Source organism: Nylanderia fulva, unplaced genomic scaffold (genome assembly GCF_048542155.1).
Source record: "Nylanderia fulva isolate GAGA-0341 unplaced genomic scaffold, ASM4854215v1 Scaffold846, whole genome shotgun sequence".
Classification (NCBI taxonomy): Eukaryota; Metazoa; Arthropoda; class Insecta; order Hymenoptera; family Formicidae; genus Nylanderia; species Nylanderia fulva.
The window spans coordinates 15,969-34,231 of record NW_028190968.1 but is presented as its reverse complement, the minus strand read 5'-3'; the positions used below and the strand labels follow the sequence as shown (position 1 = coordinate 34,231).

Genomic DNA, 18,263 nt, shown 5'->3' with positions numbered 1-18,263 from the left:
CTGTTCGTTGTTTTGCTGATTTTTCTCCTCTATTTGTATTTTAATTATATTCTCATTTACATCGCAAGAAACGGTAGCTTCGTATTTATCGTCGCTGTCGTCGAAGGTAATTTCCCAACTTTCCTCAGAACTACAAGTAGCTTTAGTAGAGGTCGAAACATTCTCGCAATAATTTTGCGCACTTAGCCACCATTTTAATTTATAAGCATTGTATAACGCGCAATGAAAGGTTCCGAATTTTCGAATCCCGTGATGACCGCAATATTGTACGGTATCTTCCTCATCCGGTAGATTTTTAAATGCTGATGAGGTACCCTCCAAATTATTTATATTTCTGGAAAGTAAATTCCTCAAGTAGTTTGCTTTTTCGTTACCTCTGACGTAAATGCAACGCGCGTGTCTTGCAATTTCGCGGAGATGTGAATTAAAATATTTGAGATTAACTGAGCCATCGAACCACTCGATACCGTGATAATTTCGTAAGAGCCAATTGTTTTCTCGTCTTGCTTTTGCGGATAATTTTCCAAACGCGTATGGTGGCATCATAATCCAATGCTCAACAATCGAAGCATTGATTGCAACAACGGCGACTTCCTTTACGATAAATTTATTGGCTTCATCGCGGAAACCTTGTACGTCGACGACTATGTCCATATTGCAAGATTTTTGTTGGTGAGGTACAAGCTCTTAGCGAAACGTGCGCGTTCGTTTGTGTCTCGTACAAAACTGAATTCATTCTAGCACGTTACATAGTTTCCACTTTGTGAAAAGCGTCATCAAAATTTTCAAAGGAAGAGAAGAAGGTAAATTTTCTAATCGCGTATTACATTACGGTGTATGAATACATGTTGGTGAACGAGCGTTAAAAGGTAACCGGAAAAATCGACGATAACTTGACGCGATGCGTCGATTTCTGACATTATCGAATTCGGCGTAAACGATACAATTGATTGTTTTGGTGAGTGCCTTCTCAAATCTCACTTTTAACCGTAGACTTCCGTGTCTCACGAGATTCGAATGACCGGCGCAATTAGCGGATAGAGCAAGTGTAAGATCAAAAGCGAATAATGTATATCTCTGAGAATAATCATCTCTACTTATGGAATTTCCCTCGTTCAAAAAATAGATATCCGTCCCCGAGAAAAGTGTATGATAAGCTTCGATGTAAAGCGGTTTGCGAGATGAGAAAACCGGTTGTGATGGTCTACTGGGTATTTGTGTACCGTCGACGTATAGCGAGAAGAAATTTATTCCGTAATTTTGGAAATTAAACGGATTCAATTTTCTGTCACCGTTAAACGCTTTATTATCGATAAAACCTACTATTATTCGTTTCGGTAATTGTCCCAGTATTACATTATCTAACGATTCACCCACAACCTCGCTGTGAATCGTGAATGTTTTAATTTCAACTCTCGTAAGCGGATACTTGGCTGTAACTTTGCTCAGCATTTTAGCATGCGCTAGTAATACTCCGGAGCTTATTTTTGCTCTTCTCACCAATAAGTTTGCATCGAGTATACGAATTTTCGACGTGCAATTACTTTCTATGAAACAAAACGTATCTTTCAAACGCACAAGTCTCAACCGCACCTCGACGCCATTAATTAAGAATTTGTCCTGATTGAAAACGTCGCAATGGAGGTGACCTATAAGATCTAGCGCGCGCCCTCCGCGTATGTAACGAGCTCGTCTCACTATAGCGATATTGCCTTCCGCTCCTACCGTATCGTCCATGTGCCCGGGTGTATCTGCGTCCCATAAGCACGAGGTTAGATGGGAAGTTTTTGCGGGTGATGAATAATTTAACAACGCTTCGATGTACGCGCGGTACGCATAAGCGTTGTTTGGAGGCGACACGAGCTTTTGATTGAAATACACGTCGATTTGATTGAAGATGGAATGAAGAAAATGATTTACAGGACCCACGTTGACGGCGACTGCGGCGGCGAGACCGGGTAGCGGCTCGGTTTCTACGCGTACCCGAAGACTTAGTAACGTGTGTGTGAGATCTAAATATTCTTCTCCGTGACTCGGGATGACGAATTCTAGCGGGGAGTCGTCCGAAAACGAGGTCACGGGTTTGTAATGAATCCATTGCGAACTTACGATGCTAGTTTGCGTGGACGGTAAAGAGAAGAGATTGAGCTCGCTCTTTAAACACTCGCTCGAGTGTGTGTGAAGAAATGACATTCTTTTCTATCGCCGCCCGCACTACCAACGTTATTGTCACGGATAAACGTATTTAGAATAATGGCGGATTTTGAAAATATATCGTATACTGTGCGCTTTTTACCGCTATCAACTTTACGCCGTTTCGCGGACAACTTGAGTCTTTTTACAGTCGAACGATTTTTCCTCGTATTATTTTTAGTTTTTTTTGTATTTGTTCTTTTTTTCCACGCGACTTGATTTTCGATAAACTTTTTTTCTTACTTGTCTTACGCCGTTTACGCGACGCGGTTAGCGAGGATTTAGCGACGTGAGTCGTAAGCCCGCCGAAAGGAAACTGCGCTACATGAATTTTTTCATCTGATTTATATCCCGTACCTTTTATTAGATTACTTATTTTTTCCCAGCTTTTCTCTTAAGATTGTTACGTGATTATTTAAAACGATGCTTGACAGCTACCCTTAACGGCATTTTATTTTCAACATCTTCGATTATATTAACCCCGACCCGCAAAGCTTTTTTACCCACTACCCCTAGATCTCTAGTTAAAAAAGCAATACACGTCTGAACATTCCTCCAAGAAAACTACTTATTCCATGACCGCGTTGATAGGGTGAACCGACAAAAACTCGTGGAATTCCACCGCCGCGAGTTCCACCGTTTTGTAATCCGTTATAATACTCCGAATAATAATCCATATTAATGAACAAATCCCTTCTTTCTTATCAAAAAAATCTTTACAGAATATTTTTAAAAATCTAATCGATACGTTTAAAATGTAAAGTCACCGTTAACGTGCCGGATTCAAATAGTATTTTTTTTCCAGCATTGTCTTTTATATCAATTTCAATTTGTCGGAAATTTGTTAGGCGCACCGGGATATAATGCAGAGGTGAGAAATGTTTCACTTGATTCGTTCCAAATTCGTAATTGCGCTCACCCCCCGTGACAGGCACTATTCGGAGAAGAGGAGTTTGCACAGCGCCTGTTATGTAAGGCTCGCAAATATCACAATAAACAAACAGTTTATCGGGAATACCCCGCGTCAAACTACACGCTTCGTAACTATAGAATCCCTCGCAACGTACTCCATTTTCGTCAAGAGAACCGAGTTTAAGAAAAATTGAAGTAGATTATTTTTGGAATTTAGTTTAGATGTCGTGAGCGTAGAACAAAAGTGACTTTTCCCCTAGGAGTGTTATGAAGAAAATCTGCTAAACCGAGCATTTGCAGAAGTCTATCGGAAAAATGCATATAATGAATCAGATTGCAACCAGCAGGACACGCAAGGGAGAACAAACTACTACCGCCTGTAAATTTTTCTTGCTTCAAACGAAAATAGGAACCGACTTGCATGACAAATTAATCATGGAGACGAGTTCTTCCATGTTATTATAAACGCCACACGGTATTACGGCTTCCTTCGAAGTTAACACCTCATCTTTTTTATTTTTCTCTTTAACTTGAAGGTCAATATCGACGAAACTGAGTATATTTTCTTCGCGCCTTATATGCAAAAAAGTATTAGGGAATTGGATTTCACTCAACGCGACTTCCCATTCACCATGTGTAACGGTTCACCTTTCCCGACGCCGCGGATCGGCTCGCCGGTTCCAGGATTCGGGAGGAAGGGGGAGATTCAGACTCGCTTATTCCTTATTAACAATGCTTTGGTTTATTCAAAAAGAAACAAATAAACAAAATGTTTGTTGGCATAAAGCCTAAATAGAGAAACTTATTGACTACTCGGTATAAACAAAATGTTTGTTGGCATAAAGCCTTAAATAGAGAAACTTATTGACTACTCGGTATAAACAAAATGTTTGTTGGCATAAAGCCTTAAATAGAGAAACTTATTGACTACCCGGTATAAACAAAATGCGGAGGCGTGTAGCCTGTAGCGGTGTCCGGAAAAGGTTTACAAATTACCCGGTATAACTTAGAGATATGGTGTACGGAGGCGTATAGCTTATAGCAGGAAGAAACCGGGAAACCCGGCGTAATGACGAGAAACCCGTCACCCGGTGTATAGCAGGAAGAGACCGGAAACCGGGAAACCCGGCGTAACAACGAGAAACCCGTTGCCCGGCGTGTAGCAGGAAGAGACCGGAAACCGGGAAACCCGGCGTAACAACGAGAAACCCGTTGCCCGGCGTGTAGCAGGAAGAGATCGGAAACCGGGAAACCCGGCGTAACAACGAGAAACCCGTTGCCCGGCGTGTAGCAGGAAAAGACCGGAAACCGGGAAACCCGGCGTAACAACGAGAAACCCGTTGCCCGGCGTGTAGCAGGAAGAGACCGGAAACCGGGAAACCCGGCGTAACAACGAGAAACCCGTTGCCCGGCGTGTAGCAGGAAGAGACCGGAAACCGGGAAACCCGGCGTAATGACGAGAAACCCGTCACCCGGTGTATAGCAGGAAGAGACCGGAAACCGGGAAACCCGGCGTAACAACGAGAAACCCGTTGCCCGGCGTGTAGCAGGAAGAGACCGGAAACCGGGAAACCCGGCGTAACAACGAGAAACCCGTTGCCCGATACTAAAGGTAGGAGGCCAGAAACCGGGAAACCCGGCGTAACAACGAGAAGCCCGTTGCCTGGCTAGGAGGTCCGGAACAGGACTGGTGCCGGCTCATCCGTCGAGCCGGCTTATATACCCTGCCGGCGGTTCCCCCACTCTACATCGAGGCTGTGGTGGGGATAACGCCGGCGTCGTAGTGGGGCGCCTCTGGGGGTTGTAGTGGGGCGCCCCTGGGGTAGGGTGACCCGTGTATCGCTTATGCTTTTGTGTTTAGGGGCGCCTTAGGCGCCATAGCCTCAAGTGGCGGGCGGGTGATCGGCCCGCGAGGCGTTAGTAACGGCCACGCCGTTACACATGTAAGTGCAGCGATTGAGGTAATTCCGTAATGAATGACGAGGTTTTATTGTTGGGGAAATAGCGCATACTGCTATTGCTTGGAAGAACCAGGAGAAATTGATCCGCCCTTATTTCGAAGAATAGTTAAATTCAAAGCGGGTATCCAGGAGTTAAATTTAGAAGGATAACCTTGCCAGTTAACTAATAATTGTTTATTGTTACCGCGTCCTCTGCTTTTTATCACACGATCGACGATAAATTCTTCGTCGCGTAAGTCTTTAATAACCGGTGCTAATTCTGGTTTGTAAAAAATTCCGTCTATAACTTTACTTGATAAATCTCTTAATTCATATACGCGGGGTTTTCTCCATTCGAGAACTCGATGAATACGAAATATCTCCTCGCTCCACTTTGTCTCGTATCCTTTCTCGAAGTTTACTTTTGCTCTACTGACGCGTACGAGATCGTCCACGCGATATTTAGCCTTTTGTTTACGTCCACGCTTCTTTTTCTTTTCTTTATCGTTATCCCATCGTCGTTTCATATTTTTACATGCGGTACGAGCATTTTCTCGCGTAACGACAACGGGTTGCATTTTGATGGTGGAATGACGAGTATAATTGTAAGCGTAAACAATATCTTATAAAACATCAAAGTAACGACGTGTATTTTTATGCGTAAAATAACGCCACATCCGCTCCTTGAATGTTCTATTAAATCGTTCCACTATAGACGCTTTAATATCGGGATTGCGCGTTACACGAAAACGGATGTCTTTTTCTTTTAAGAAATTTTGTACAGGACGGGCGATAAATTCTTTGCCTTTGACGGTCTGTAAGTATACAGGTAGTCGACCCTCGTTTCTCGAAAATATTTGCTGAAAGGCCTTTATTACGCAGGCGGCTGTTTTGTCACGTAAAGGTTCTACCCAAACAAATTTACTAAGCACATCGATAACCGTTAGTAGATAAGAATAACCGTCATTATAGCTCTTGAGATTACGAAGATCGATCAAATCGGCTTCCCATAAATCATTGATATTTGTTACGTTATAATGTAAACGAAGAAATTTTCGTCGTATCGGACGATGCAACGTGTACGCATCCTGCGATTTAAGCCACTCGACAACTTTGTTACGCGTAAAATTCGATTTAACGGCTCGCGATAAATTGTCCACTGCAGAGTAGCCTGCATAATGCGAAGGGTCGTAATACAATTTTTCGAATTCCATCAATTGAGATTTATCCAATCAAGTAAACCTCTTCTTCTCTTTGACGGAGAAACTACGTTACGTGCTAATGTTCTATCGTCGTCACCGTCGTCGTCACCTTTCCTCGTCGGCGGATATAAATTGCGTATCTCTTTCGGTTTCACTCGCTTTGTCTAACCTGTCACTGTACGATTTTGAACGTGTGATCGGAGTAGAGGATCCGCGAGGTAACGCGGAAGTAATATAGCGAGATCGCGTGCCTGCTTTTAATAACTTTTGGTTTCCTATGAGACGCGGTGACGTACCTATGTCACGTAGTAATCGAGCAAACTAATTTCTTCCGGTTGCTTCTACCGTTTTTCTCTCGCGTACCGCATCGTTTATAAGTTCCGCGATATTCGAACCCTCCACAATGTCACCGTCTATAGTTACGAGCCCTTGTCTATTCCAGCTAATCTTAGATGACGTAGTATCGAGCAGATGTTTCATTAGCAAGCGTGCTTTACTACGATAACTTTTCGGAACACTATTAAGTATTTTTTGGATCATTTTTGCTGATTGAGTGCGTTTTTCTCAAAACTAGTACTAGCGGCGCCAATGTTACCGTCGCTGCTAATTAAAGTTTGCGTTTCCATAAGTTCATCGTCATCATCGATGTTATCATCCTCTTGATCTTTCGTGTCTTCGTCCTGCTCTCCATCGCGTTCACCGCTGGCGTGCACGTCTTTGCGTAAACGTTTTCTCGCAGCACGAACAAACTTGAGATAACGCTGAAGTACCTCCTTATATATTTTCCATCTTTCGTCCTCGCTGACTTGAGGCGTGAGATTCAGAATACGCCACATCTCTGCATCGAGCCGTGACAAAGGAGTTCCCGGGGTCCGTACGGAATTATTATTATCATTTTCCACATTTGATATCCCGGCAATTTTATTCGATGAATTATCGGCCGGCGCGTTAGAGGAAATTTCCGATTGTTGCTGCAGTCTTTCGAGATTTTCCGATAAAATTAAAACCATTTTTTTTGCTCTTTCCATTATTGAATCGTAAATATTTTATCTTTTTCACATTTGGCGCAACAAATATATACAGAATAGCGCCCCTTTTTTAATCTTCAATGATCCAGAATAATATAGCTTCAAGTATAGGAACAATAAGATAGGGTAAGAATCCGCCGCGCTGCACCAATAGTTTTCTCTTAATTTTCAAATTACCTTTTTTTCGCAGCAATACGCCGTAGGATCAATTTATGTCTAGCAAGGCGTTTCTTTTCACTACTTGCAAGCAGTACGTTACCTTTAAGAGTATTGAAAACGCACTCTTGAATACACTTTATGGGATTATTATCGACGTTGCGTAAAAACGCTGTTCTTTGATTTTTTTCAGATAACATAAAGTTTTCAAAAGACTCGTGTTTTTTTCGCCGATAGATCGTCTAGCGATTTTTACCACCCCGACGGATGAATTCTTCGACGACGATGATGCCGGTTGCAATTTTTTTTTTTTTTTAATTATCGCAGTGTAATTGCACGAGTGACAAGTCGTGTGTGAATACGAGTCTTTTATACGCCTCCTCCTCTTTTGATCGATCTACGAGGAATGTACGCGTAATGCAGCTTATTGTTGGGAAAGATACACGTCCGAAATCGATATTTATCTGGAGTCGATTGTTTTAAATCGAGCAATAAATACCCGTGAGGCTTCGAGGTAGCGTTGTAGTACGCTTCTTCCATAAACTTAGGATCGTCCGGATATACTTGACGCGCTAAATGCCGAATTTGCGCGCGATCGCGTGAATTTTCGAAAACTACTATGTAATTCGCATTGAGAGATATGTCGCGTTGTCCGCGTCCCTGATGGAAGAGATTTTGCGAAATGAGAATAACTCTGAGATTCTTATGATGACTTCCTTTAGTAAACAGATCTATGATAACATCGCACGATGACGATTCTCTCATAAGATCGTCGATTATCACTAATTTCGGGGAGAGTGGATCGTAAGAATAATCTTCCAGGCGCGGTAAACCCTCGTGAAATTTGATTATATTTTTCTTCGAGTTTATTGGAACGTTATTTGCATATACGTTCTTTTTTCTTACGCTACTCTTCTCTTCTCTTTTATTTTCATTACATTGCAGACGTTGATAGGCATTTTGCTACTCGGCGTAATAAAATAAAATTCTCTCGAATCGAGCATCGGACACGTCGGACAAATAACGAAGAAATGTTTTCACGAAAATCGTTTTTCTACATCCTGTAGGCCCGGAGACGATCGACGTCCAAGGATGTTTCCAGCGCACATCCATTTCCCCAAAATAAACGCGATATTCACCGTTTACGTACAATCTCGTAAATGAAAAAAAGTCTAATCCGGAACGTTCTTAAAAACAAAAAATTAGCGTAAAGAGCGCCCGCGTATTTAAATTTTAATATTACTCATAGTATGAAATGAGTACGGCGAAAAAAGCTTATTCGCGCACCGGGGGCCAACCCGCAGCGGTCGCATGCTCGTGCTAGCGTACATCGAATAGCGCCGATCAGCTGATGAGCGCCTGGTTAGCTCACAACTACCGATCAGCTAATGAGCGCCTGGTTCCAATGTTCTTGTTGGTGTGTATGTCTTGTAATAGTGGACGTATGTGAGTTCAGCACGGATATATTTGAATATATAAAAATCGTACGTAACAAGAATTTCTTAAAAATTAAATATTTTTATGTTGAAGTTTGTCAGACAAAAAATTTATATTAAAAATTTTGTTAAAAATTTAATATTTCACTAAATAAAAATGATTTTGCTTAAAAGGTTAATTATTATTATTAAAACTAGGGTGGGGAAACAATATTTTTTATTAAAATATATAAATTTTTATTATTGAACAATATTTTTTATTAAAAATATAAATTTTTGTACTTATATTTACAGAGTATTTTTTCTTATTACTAATATCTACATCTTCTAACTTTAGTTAAACTACTCCTTGTCCTTCCTATTATAAAAATGAAATTAAAACTACGGGTATTTTAAAATTAAAACTACGATTTATAAAATATTGTATAATATAAAGTATAATATTTTATATTTTATAAAATACATTTTACTTCTATAATATTTACATTTTTACATAATATTTGCATTTTTATGCAAGTGGCGGAAAACGCACGCGTATATGTATTGTATCTCCGCAAAGATAGAAGAGTGTGAAGAGAAGAGCGATGTCATTGTTCCGGTAAATAACCGTATGGAAGAGAATATCGATTTTTGATAAATCTTCGTTTTAATAACACAGGCTTGCATATTTTTGTTTCGTCACGCGTTACTATATCGTGAAATGCGGTTCGCCGAATGGCTTTAAAACTAAGATTTATTGATGCCCCAGAAATTGCCTTTTCAACTTGCTCTCCGCGCGCTCCTTTTTTTCGTTCCTCTTCTTCTTCTTCTCTTTTTTTATGCAGCAATAATTCTCTAATACTATTAACATTAACTAAACGCGAGTTTTCGATATTCAAGGTTATACCCTTTACTTTGCAAACTTCGCGTGTGAGTCCTTCGGGTGTACGGACCACATATGCGTAAAATTTCGGACCACCGGATACAAACGACTCAATGTAACTACTTTGCCCGTAACTCGCAAGTTCATCCGTCATGTCGCCTAAAAAATTACCCGTATGCGGTTCGTATTCCTGCGGATCACCGCGACTTACATAAATACAGGAATCCGTGTCGTAATATAAAACACGTTTGTCTAATTTTTTTAAATAATCATACATTTATAATCGCGCTTGAGCCGTCGTGTAAGCCGCTATTATAACATTAGTAAGAGGCGAAGGTACGATAGCCTCTTCTCGAAGTCGAAACGAAACATATCACCTCGTCGTTTACAGGCAATATATCGGTTATTTCATGTTGAGGGCTAGTGAGCAAACTCATTAATCGTTCTTGTGTTTTGACAATCGCGGTATTCAGTAAATTTGCACGTTGACCAAATTTACGCCAAACAGAATTCAAGCATAATTTAGCAACCGAGCGTAAACCGGAATTGAGTGCAATGTTATCTTTTTCAAGAACAATTCCTTATACTTCCTCATACTCGCGGATGTAACGCTCTTTAGCAACGTTATCGACACACTCGCTCGGCCATCCGCTAGCTTCTTGCTTTAATTGTAGAAATGTATTGATGTATTCCGTAAATAGAACCCCCTTGTCGCGTACCGGGTTCGTAACGAGCGATGTTATATTGCCAAATCTCACTAACCTGTCACTAAATATCCTTTCTCGATTGCTTTTCGTAATTCGCATGATATCCATGTACCTTCGAATTCGCGTTCGTTAGCTTCGCGAGTACACGCAATCTGAGAAAATGTTTCGCAGCAACTACGACATAACGCAAATAATAATTTGCCCCGCACGCGATAGGGTAATACAGGATGAAAGAGATCGCGGGGAGGAAGTACTTTACATCGCACAACCCCCTCGACTGAATCGAAATTATATCCCGGTGATAATCCGATTAACTCCTCGCATTCCTCGCCTACGTATATTGTCGGATGACCAATCGGAAAACCTCCGGTCTTCAACACAAACGGATACAGAGAACATATATCCACGTAACGTATCTTTTCCGTACCCGTGATCTCGTATCGCGTTACGATATTTCCTGTGCGTCCGCCGTAAAATGAGTCTCTGGGATCGAGCGGTTCGGTGTCTATCATTCGATGTCGATGTAGATATTCGCGCATCTCGACATTTTCATTCATCTTGCGATCAAAGTCGCATTCCCATTTCTCAATCACCCTATATCCGCGCTTTCGAAGGCGAAATGTCGTTGCAACGGTGTGCTCGTAACGTAAATCACACGTATCTGTATGATCCGTCGAAAGCAGTCTATCGCGATTTACCCGAAAACATCTTGGATAACCATGCCAAAAACAACCGTGAAACTGTAATGCGTAATATTGCGTTACGTTATTTTCTACTGACTCGTAGTATCCATCGACTAGCGTACCATCGCGTAATCGATATTCTCGAGCGCGACCGTCATGGATAATATGATGACCGAACTCCCGCTCTTTCCATATCAACCATATTGCAGGGCTTTACGCGAGTGAATATTCGCATGTCTGTATCCCCCCGTTGGAATGATACCGATTTCTTTTTCGCGTAAAAATTTTTTTTTCTAAATACTCGCATACACGTTAAGGCGATGGTTGTGCATTCCTCGAATGGACACACGTTTCCACGCTCTAAGAATATTTTTCTAAAAGCCATACACGCTCGTCTAAGAATATCTACATCGTTACGGCAGTAAAGCAATATTTCACGTTGAAAATCAAACACATAGTTCGCGCGCGTCATCTCGGAGTGCCACGCGAGAAATTTTTCGCGTTCTTTCATCTGCATAGAATCGAGTGAATAATATTGAACACCGGGTAACGCTCCGACATAAGACTGATTATTGATAGTATTGAATAAATGTGGAAAAATGCCTTTATTCGTACCTTCTGCCAGTCCGAAAGCTTTGGATAATTCGGATAAACGCATCGGCATGTAATTGATATTATCAATAAATTTCGTATGACCTAGCGACAATACAACTATTTTCGTACCGTTTAAAATGACTCGAGGCTCTAAGACATAGTTTTCCACGATATATTTCAAAATAAATTGCGCGTCGAATGACTTTGCGTTATGCGCGATACAAATTATTTGTTTAAAATATTTCGTCGGCCGCGTTACAAAATCTACAAATTCCTGCACGGGGTTGCGACAAAATATAAATTCGCGAATACCGCACCAACGACATCGCACCGACATTTTATCTATTCCTGCACACTCCTCGCAAATTTGTTGAGCGACGCAGAGCGTAGGTATGTGAATTTTTACATTTGTGCTACCTTGGAGCGTTTCGTCTTGCCTCGTCTCAAAGTCATAAAACACGAATGCGACCCGGCTTTCTACGCGTTCACGAGCCTGATTAATCGAACCTTCGTCGTCATCATCGTCGTTTCTCTGCTGATGCTGTTGTTGCTCGCTATTTCCATCCGCAAGTTCGAAAGCGCGCGAATCGGGACAATTATCGCCATGCCGACGAAGGGGAAGCATGTAACAAAGGTGATTCAAAGGCTGAAGAGAACGACACGTAGCGCAATAAGCCGTGTCGCATTAGTGTTGTTTATTTCTTTGAATCAAACGTCTGCAATCTTCGCAAAATCGCATAATTTCACAAACACTTCCGACGTGATTTACCATCGTATGATTTTGCCGTGCAATGATGCTCCAAGCAGGCATGATTGAAAAATTCACGTCTACAGTTATCGTATCTAATACGATCCGCGAATGATTGCTCACACGGCGGCTCTCCGTTACATCGCGGACATTTATTAAAGAATCGATGCTCTCTCACATCGGAGCGGTAACTTAAATTACACGGGATGCAATATTCCCGCCCGCCTGCTGCTGCATTTAAATTTAAAATTACATCGAAATGTTTATTATTTAAACAATATAATAGATTTAGACAAGTTTTTATTTCCCGCTGCAGAGTGGTTAGAAATACGTTTCCATCGAATAGCGGATTACCGCCTCGACCAAAAGTATCGTCGTTATATTGTATATTATTATCGCAACATTTTCGCTTGCGAGATATTGCTAAAAACGCTCGATTTCAACAATTCCACTTCCTTTCTCCGGAATCGTGACACCGGCATTCCTTGTAAGTTGCAACGCTAACTCGCGCTGTAACACTAAGTTTTGTCTTCTCACCGCATTCCATTTCGCGTGTGACTCTCCCGCGCGTAAATTTCCACGCTTGTTAAAATTTAGAGCTGATACAAGCGCGCAAGGAAGACATAAATTATCAGTATTGAAAATTGTTAAAATCGAGCGTTTAGCAATAACATCAAGCGTAAGCCTGTTACGTCCGCGACCAATGGGAGGGGTGACTTTAAAAATGCGAATGTTAAATTCTTGCGCTATATCGTGTCCTCCGCAGCTTTGCGCTAACGAGCTTACGAGTTCCCAAATATTTTCGTAAGTCAAATTTTGCGAAGGTCGGAACGATATACCTGCGGGGCCGCGGGTAAAACTTGCAGAATCGAAAGATATACCGACGTAATCCCCCGGTTCGCACGAATGCAACGCGTACTCGTGAAGTTTGCAAAACACATTTTTTAACCACTCATACGCGTTTGCCTCTTCGGGTATCGGCCAAATACGAAAACTAATTACCCGTCCTTCTAAACCGACGCACGTTTTCCGTTAACATTATTATATATCTAAAATTACCGTCTACCTCTTAATTCGCTATTTCTTTCTCTGCTTCTTCTTCTTCTTTTTTCTCTTGTCCAGCAGCAGTCGCTAAATGTCGCTCTTTGGCATCGTCGGAAGTTTCTTCACCGGAGCGGGTTTGAGAATTTTCTCCTTGGTGTATTTCGACGTTCCTTCCCCCGCCACTCTGTACTGTAAGAAATAAAAAATTATATTAATGAAATAAAATATTTAATAAAATATTACTCTCTTGCGTTTGAATTTTTATTAATAATGTGAAATTGTTGTTATTAATAATTATGTTAAGTTCACTTACGTTTTAATATTCTTTTACCGGGGTATTTGTATCACCCTGCGAGGTAAATATAAAATTTCGGGCATGATGTTAAGAGAGAAAGAAATTATTAATAAAATTTTATTTTAATTAAAATAAACAAAAAATTTAAACGTAGGAGAAGATTAAGTATAAAATATGCAATTATTACCTTCCTCAGCCATCGCCCCGCTATTTTTCTTCTTCTTCTTCTTCTTCAGAAAACGTGGCGTTGTTATTTTCATCTTCCATTTCTTCTTCTTCATCTCCCGTTTGTTCTTTTTGATCTTCCGTTTGCTCTATTTCTTCTTCCAACTCTTCATCTTCCTCTTCCTCCTCCACCTTCTCTTTATCTTCCGAAATCGAGTTTATTTTCTCGTCGATTCCTCCTCCTGTTCTCGCTTCTCTACGACCACGTTTTCATTTGCCACGTTATCTAATATTCATCAGTCATATATTATTAGTAGATAGATAGATAACTTTATTGATCCCCATAGGGTTACAATTTCAAAACAAAAACAAAAACAAAAACGCTTACATTACTAACTTAACCTAACTTAGCCTACTTAACCTATTTAGCCTAATATTTCTAGGGGGTTGAGCTTCCACCTCGGGTCGCCCTTGTGGCCTTCTCCCCCTTAGCTTCCATTCCACCCCCCAGTACACACACACACCTCTCGCCGCTTGGGACTTCCGTTTCCTCTTGCTTTTCCGTTCTTTTTGCGTTTCTTTTCCCTCTTTCATTTACTCATCCCATTCATCTCTTTTGTTCTTCCTTCCCTCTCTCTCTCTCTTCCTCTATCTATATCATCCATCTTTCTCCCTCTCCTCCCTCTCTTAGAATTTCCTTGACTACTTCCTGCCAACTCCTCTCTCTTTCACTACTTATTCTACATCTTTCCCAAATATGTTCCCACGATTCTTCGTCTCCACCACATAACCTGCATTTTTTCTTCTCCTTCTCTTCCCAGTATCTACTTTCTAGCATCTCGTTTCCCAGCCTAAACCTCGCCACTCTCCGCCATCTACTCTCCCTCCAACCTTTTTTTAAATACTCTGGTACTCCTTCCCCTCTAATCTTCTTATATACCATTTATTATACTCTGACTTTACTATTCTTTTCTCCCTCCCTTTCCTCTGATCCTCCCAATCCTTCCTTAACAATTCCCCGAACCACCCCTCTTTCTCCCCTCTTCTCTCTTCTACTTCCTCTATCCTTTTCTCTCTTTTCCTAAAGTATTCTTCCCTTTCCCTTTCCCACTCTGAACCCACCTTTCTTTCCTTTGCCCTTTCTCTCATTTCTTCCCAGCATTTTCTTGCTAACTCGTTTCCTTTTTCTTTCTCCATTTTTTTCTCAAAGTTCCACGCTCTCTTCCTAGCTCTTGTTCTCAGTTTTTCTCTGCTTAGTTCCTCTCTCACCATGTATCCTGATGTCCTTCTTTCTACCCCCAATGTCCATCTCAGGTACCTTTCTTCCAACCTTTCCATCCCCTCCCTCTCCTTCCACCCCCATACTTCCACCCCATAGCTCAACACTGTCCACACCAGCTTGTCAAACAGCCAAAGCCTTCTCCCCCAGTCTTTTCCGAATCTTCTTTTCCCTATCCCCCATACTTGACCCATAATCGATGCTGCTATCCCCATCCTTCCCCTCACCTGTCCTTCTTGTCCTCCATTCCTCTGTAACTTGTATCCCAAATATGTAAATTCCTTTACTTCCTCCATTCTATCTCCTTTACATCTCCATTCCCTTTTTTTCCATCTTCCTCCCTTTCTCCTAAATCTCATTACTTTCGACTTCTTTGCATTCAATTCCAGCCTTTTATGATCTAAATATTCTTCTAATCTTTTTATCATGCTCCTTAATTCTTTCCTCTTCCTCTACCAGCAACACTATATCATCCGCGTATGCTAGCGTGTATATTCTTTTTTCCCCTAGCCTCACTCCTCCCCTTTTCACCTTTTCCATCTTTTCCATATATTATTAGTATTTTACATAATTAAAAAATCTTTTGTGTTGATATATATCACTGTAGTATTTTTCTTACTTACTTTCAAGCGGAGTAAATATGTCCGCCTCATCGAACGGACTTACTTCGCAAACCCGCACTTCTTCCACGTCATTGTCACTTTCGCCTAAACCAATAACCGGATGTTCCAGCTCCGGCGTTAACATGATGCGTGCACGGCCTGGAACGTATAACATTTTTATTAAAAAATTTCTTGTTTAATATGATGTTTTCCAGCAGCACAATATAATTTATGATGTTAAAAACTTACGCAAAGGTCCGGGCTCCGGCAAAGAATCCGCTTGTCGTCTACTATTTAGCCTTAATTTTAATGATACGGAGCGATTCTCCAGTACACGCAACCGGTTTCTTGTGACGCGTGCGACAGGACGTACGATAGCTAAAGTTTTAGCGATTTAAATAAATAAATAATTGAGGTAATTTTAATTAATTTATTTATAATTAAGTGTAATAAAAATAAAAACTCACCATTATTATCTTCTCCCCGCAGAACTCGATGAAAATGTAGGAGGAGATATTCTATGTGGCCTGCTGTATCGTTTTCCTTCTCACTACCGAAATATTATCACAACTCGATCACCTCACCCGCGATAATCAGTAATTTGCGAAAAACACTAAAATGTCCTAGTCGGAATAATACCGCTAGCACAGCACTGGGACATTCTCCCGCAATTTTGAATAAAGTGTAAGTAAAAGCAAAAAACTATAAAAATTTTAAAAATCGAAAAAGTACATACATACTGTATTGTTGTGTGCGTGGGGCACAATTTTCCAAAAATATTGAAGCATTTCTCTTCACTCGCGCATGCTAATTCATATACAGGGTAGGCCATTTTAATCTTTCCACTAAAATTTCTCAAAATCCAAAAATTTAAGACAAAAATGTTTCAGATAAAAGTTGTATGGTTTCAAGGGGGACATGAGATGGTGTCATTGATTTGACCTTGAATAGCCATTTGAAGGTTACGTAAAGGTCAACTTAAATTTCTTAAATGGAACACTATATTTTTTCTTGCATACTTTTGTAGCTGACTTCGGGATCTTTCCAAAACACTACAATAAAATATTTTTTCATAAAGTATTTTTCGAGTTATTAAGGCTGCAAATTTGCAGTATTTTGACATAAAATACAAAATATCTTGGGAAATATTCATTTTTCGATTATCATACCTTAATACTTTTATGCACAGAATAATGAGACGAATCAATTGGTGTAAAGAAAACACATAGTTGTCTTAAAGAAAAATTATCTAACTGCTTATTGCAATTTTCATATTTTTTTTTAAAGGTAACTATGTGTTTTCTTTACATCAACTGATTTATCTCATTATTCTGTGCATAAAAGTATTAAGGTATGATAATCGAAAAATGAATATTTCCCAAGATATTTTGTATTTTATGTCAAAATACTGCAAATTTGCAGCCTTAATAACTCGAAAAATACTTCATGAAAAAATATTTTATTGTAGTGTTTTGGAAAGATCTCGAAGTCAGCTACAAAAGTATGCAAGAAAAAATATAGTGTTCCATTTAAGAAATTGAAGTTGACCTTCACGTAACCTTCAAATGGCTATTCAAGGTCAAATCAATGACACCATCTCATGTCCCCCTTGAAACCATACAACTTTTATCTGAAACATTTTTGTCTTAAATTTTTGGATTTTGAGAAATTTTAGTGGAAAGATTAAAATGACCTACCCTGTATATGCTTGGAAAAATTTTTCCCGCATAAACTCTGCGCTAGTGATAGACAAATTTCAACTACTTTTTTCAAACTCATTATTGAAATTTAATGGTACACTTGCGTCGAATACGTGAGTGCGCGAGAGACGAAATTCAAAAATGTAACTAACTAACTTAACTCCGAGAGCCGTATTTATACGAGTTTATGAAAATCAAGATAAGGAATTTTCAGGTATCTTTTCTCGATTTTATTTTATTTTATTTATTTTTTTTATCTTTTTTTCTCATAGCCGTGTATTCTTACCCGTGTTTTATATATATATATATATATATATATCAGGAGACGCGGTAGTGTCTCCGGCCATGTTCAAACCCTAAAAGACCTTAAAGACACTACAAGTCTCCTTATCCTGCACCATCAAAGTCCATTTTTTGGGGATGTAGAACTACTAAAATATAAAAAATTTTGAATTGCACGTAATATAACCTGAAAGGCGGCATCGCCACGAGTAATTTGAGCCAAGAAAAAATAAAATCGGTCAAGCCGTTCTGGAGATACAAGCGGTCAAAAAGTGACGTTTTTCATGAAAAATGAAGTAACGTCGTCTTCTTCTTCTTCTTCTTCTCTGTCCGCGTATAAATCTCTTCTCACCTTTCACTCACACCTCCCTCAACTTTCACCCACCCCTTTCCCTCCCACATCCCGCCCCCACCCCACCCCACCCACCCGACCCC

At 40.3% G+C, this 18,263-nt stretch overlaps 1 protein-coding gene across 1 annotated transcript; it reads right to left on the bottom strand.

Annotated features, from left to right (window-relative positions):
• Positions 1–828: 828 nt before the first annotated feature.
• Positions 829–2,193, bottom strand: LOC146719826 (uncharacterized). Its single transcript, XM_085489469.1, has one exon. The coding sequence runs from the start codon at positions 2,191–2,193 to the stop codon at positions 829–831; it is 1,365 nt and encodes a 454-aa protein (XP_085345595.1).
• Positions 2,194–18,263: the final 16,070 nt, after the last annotated feature.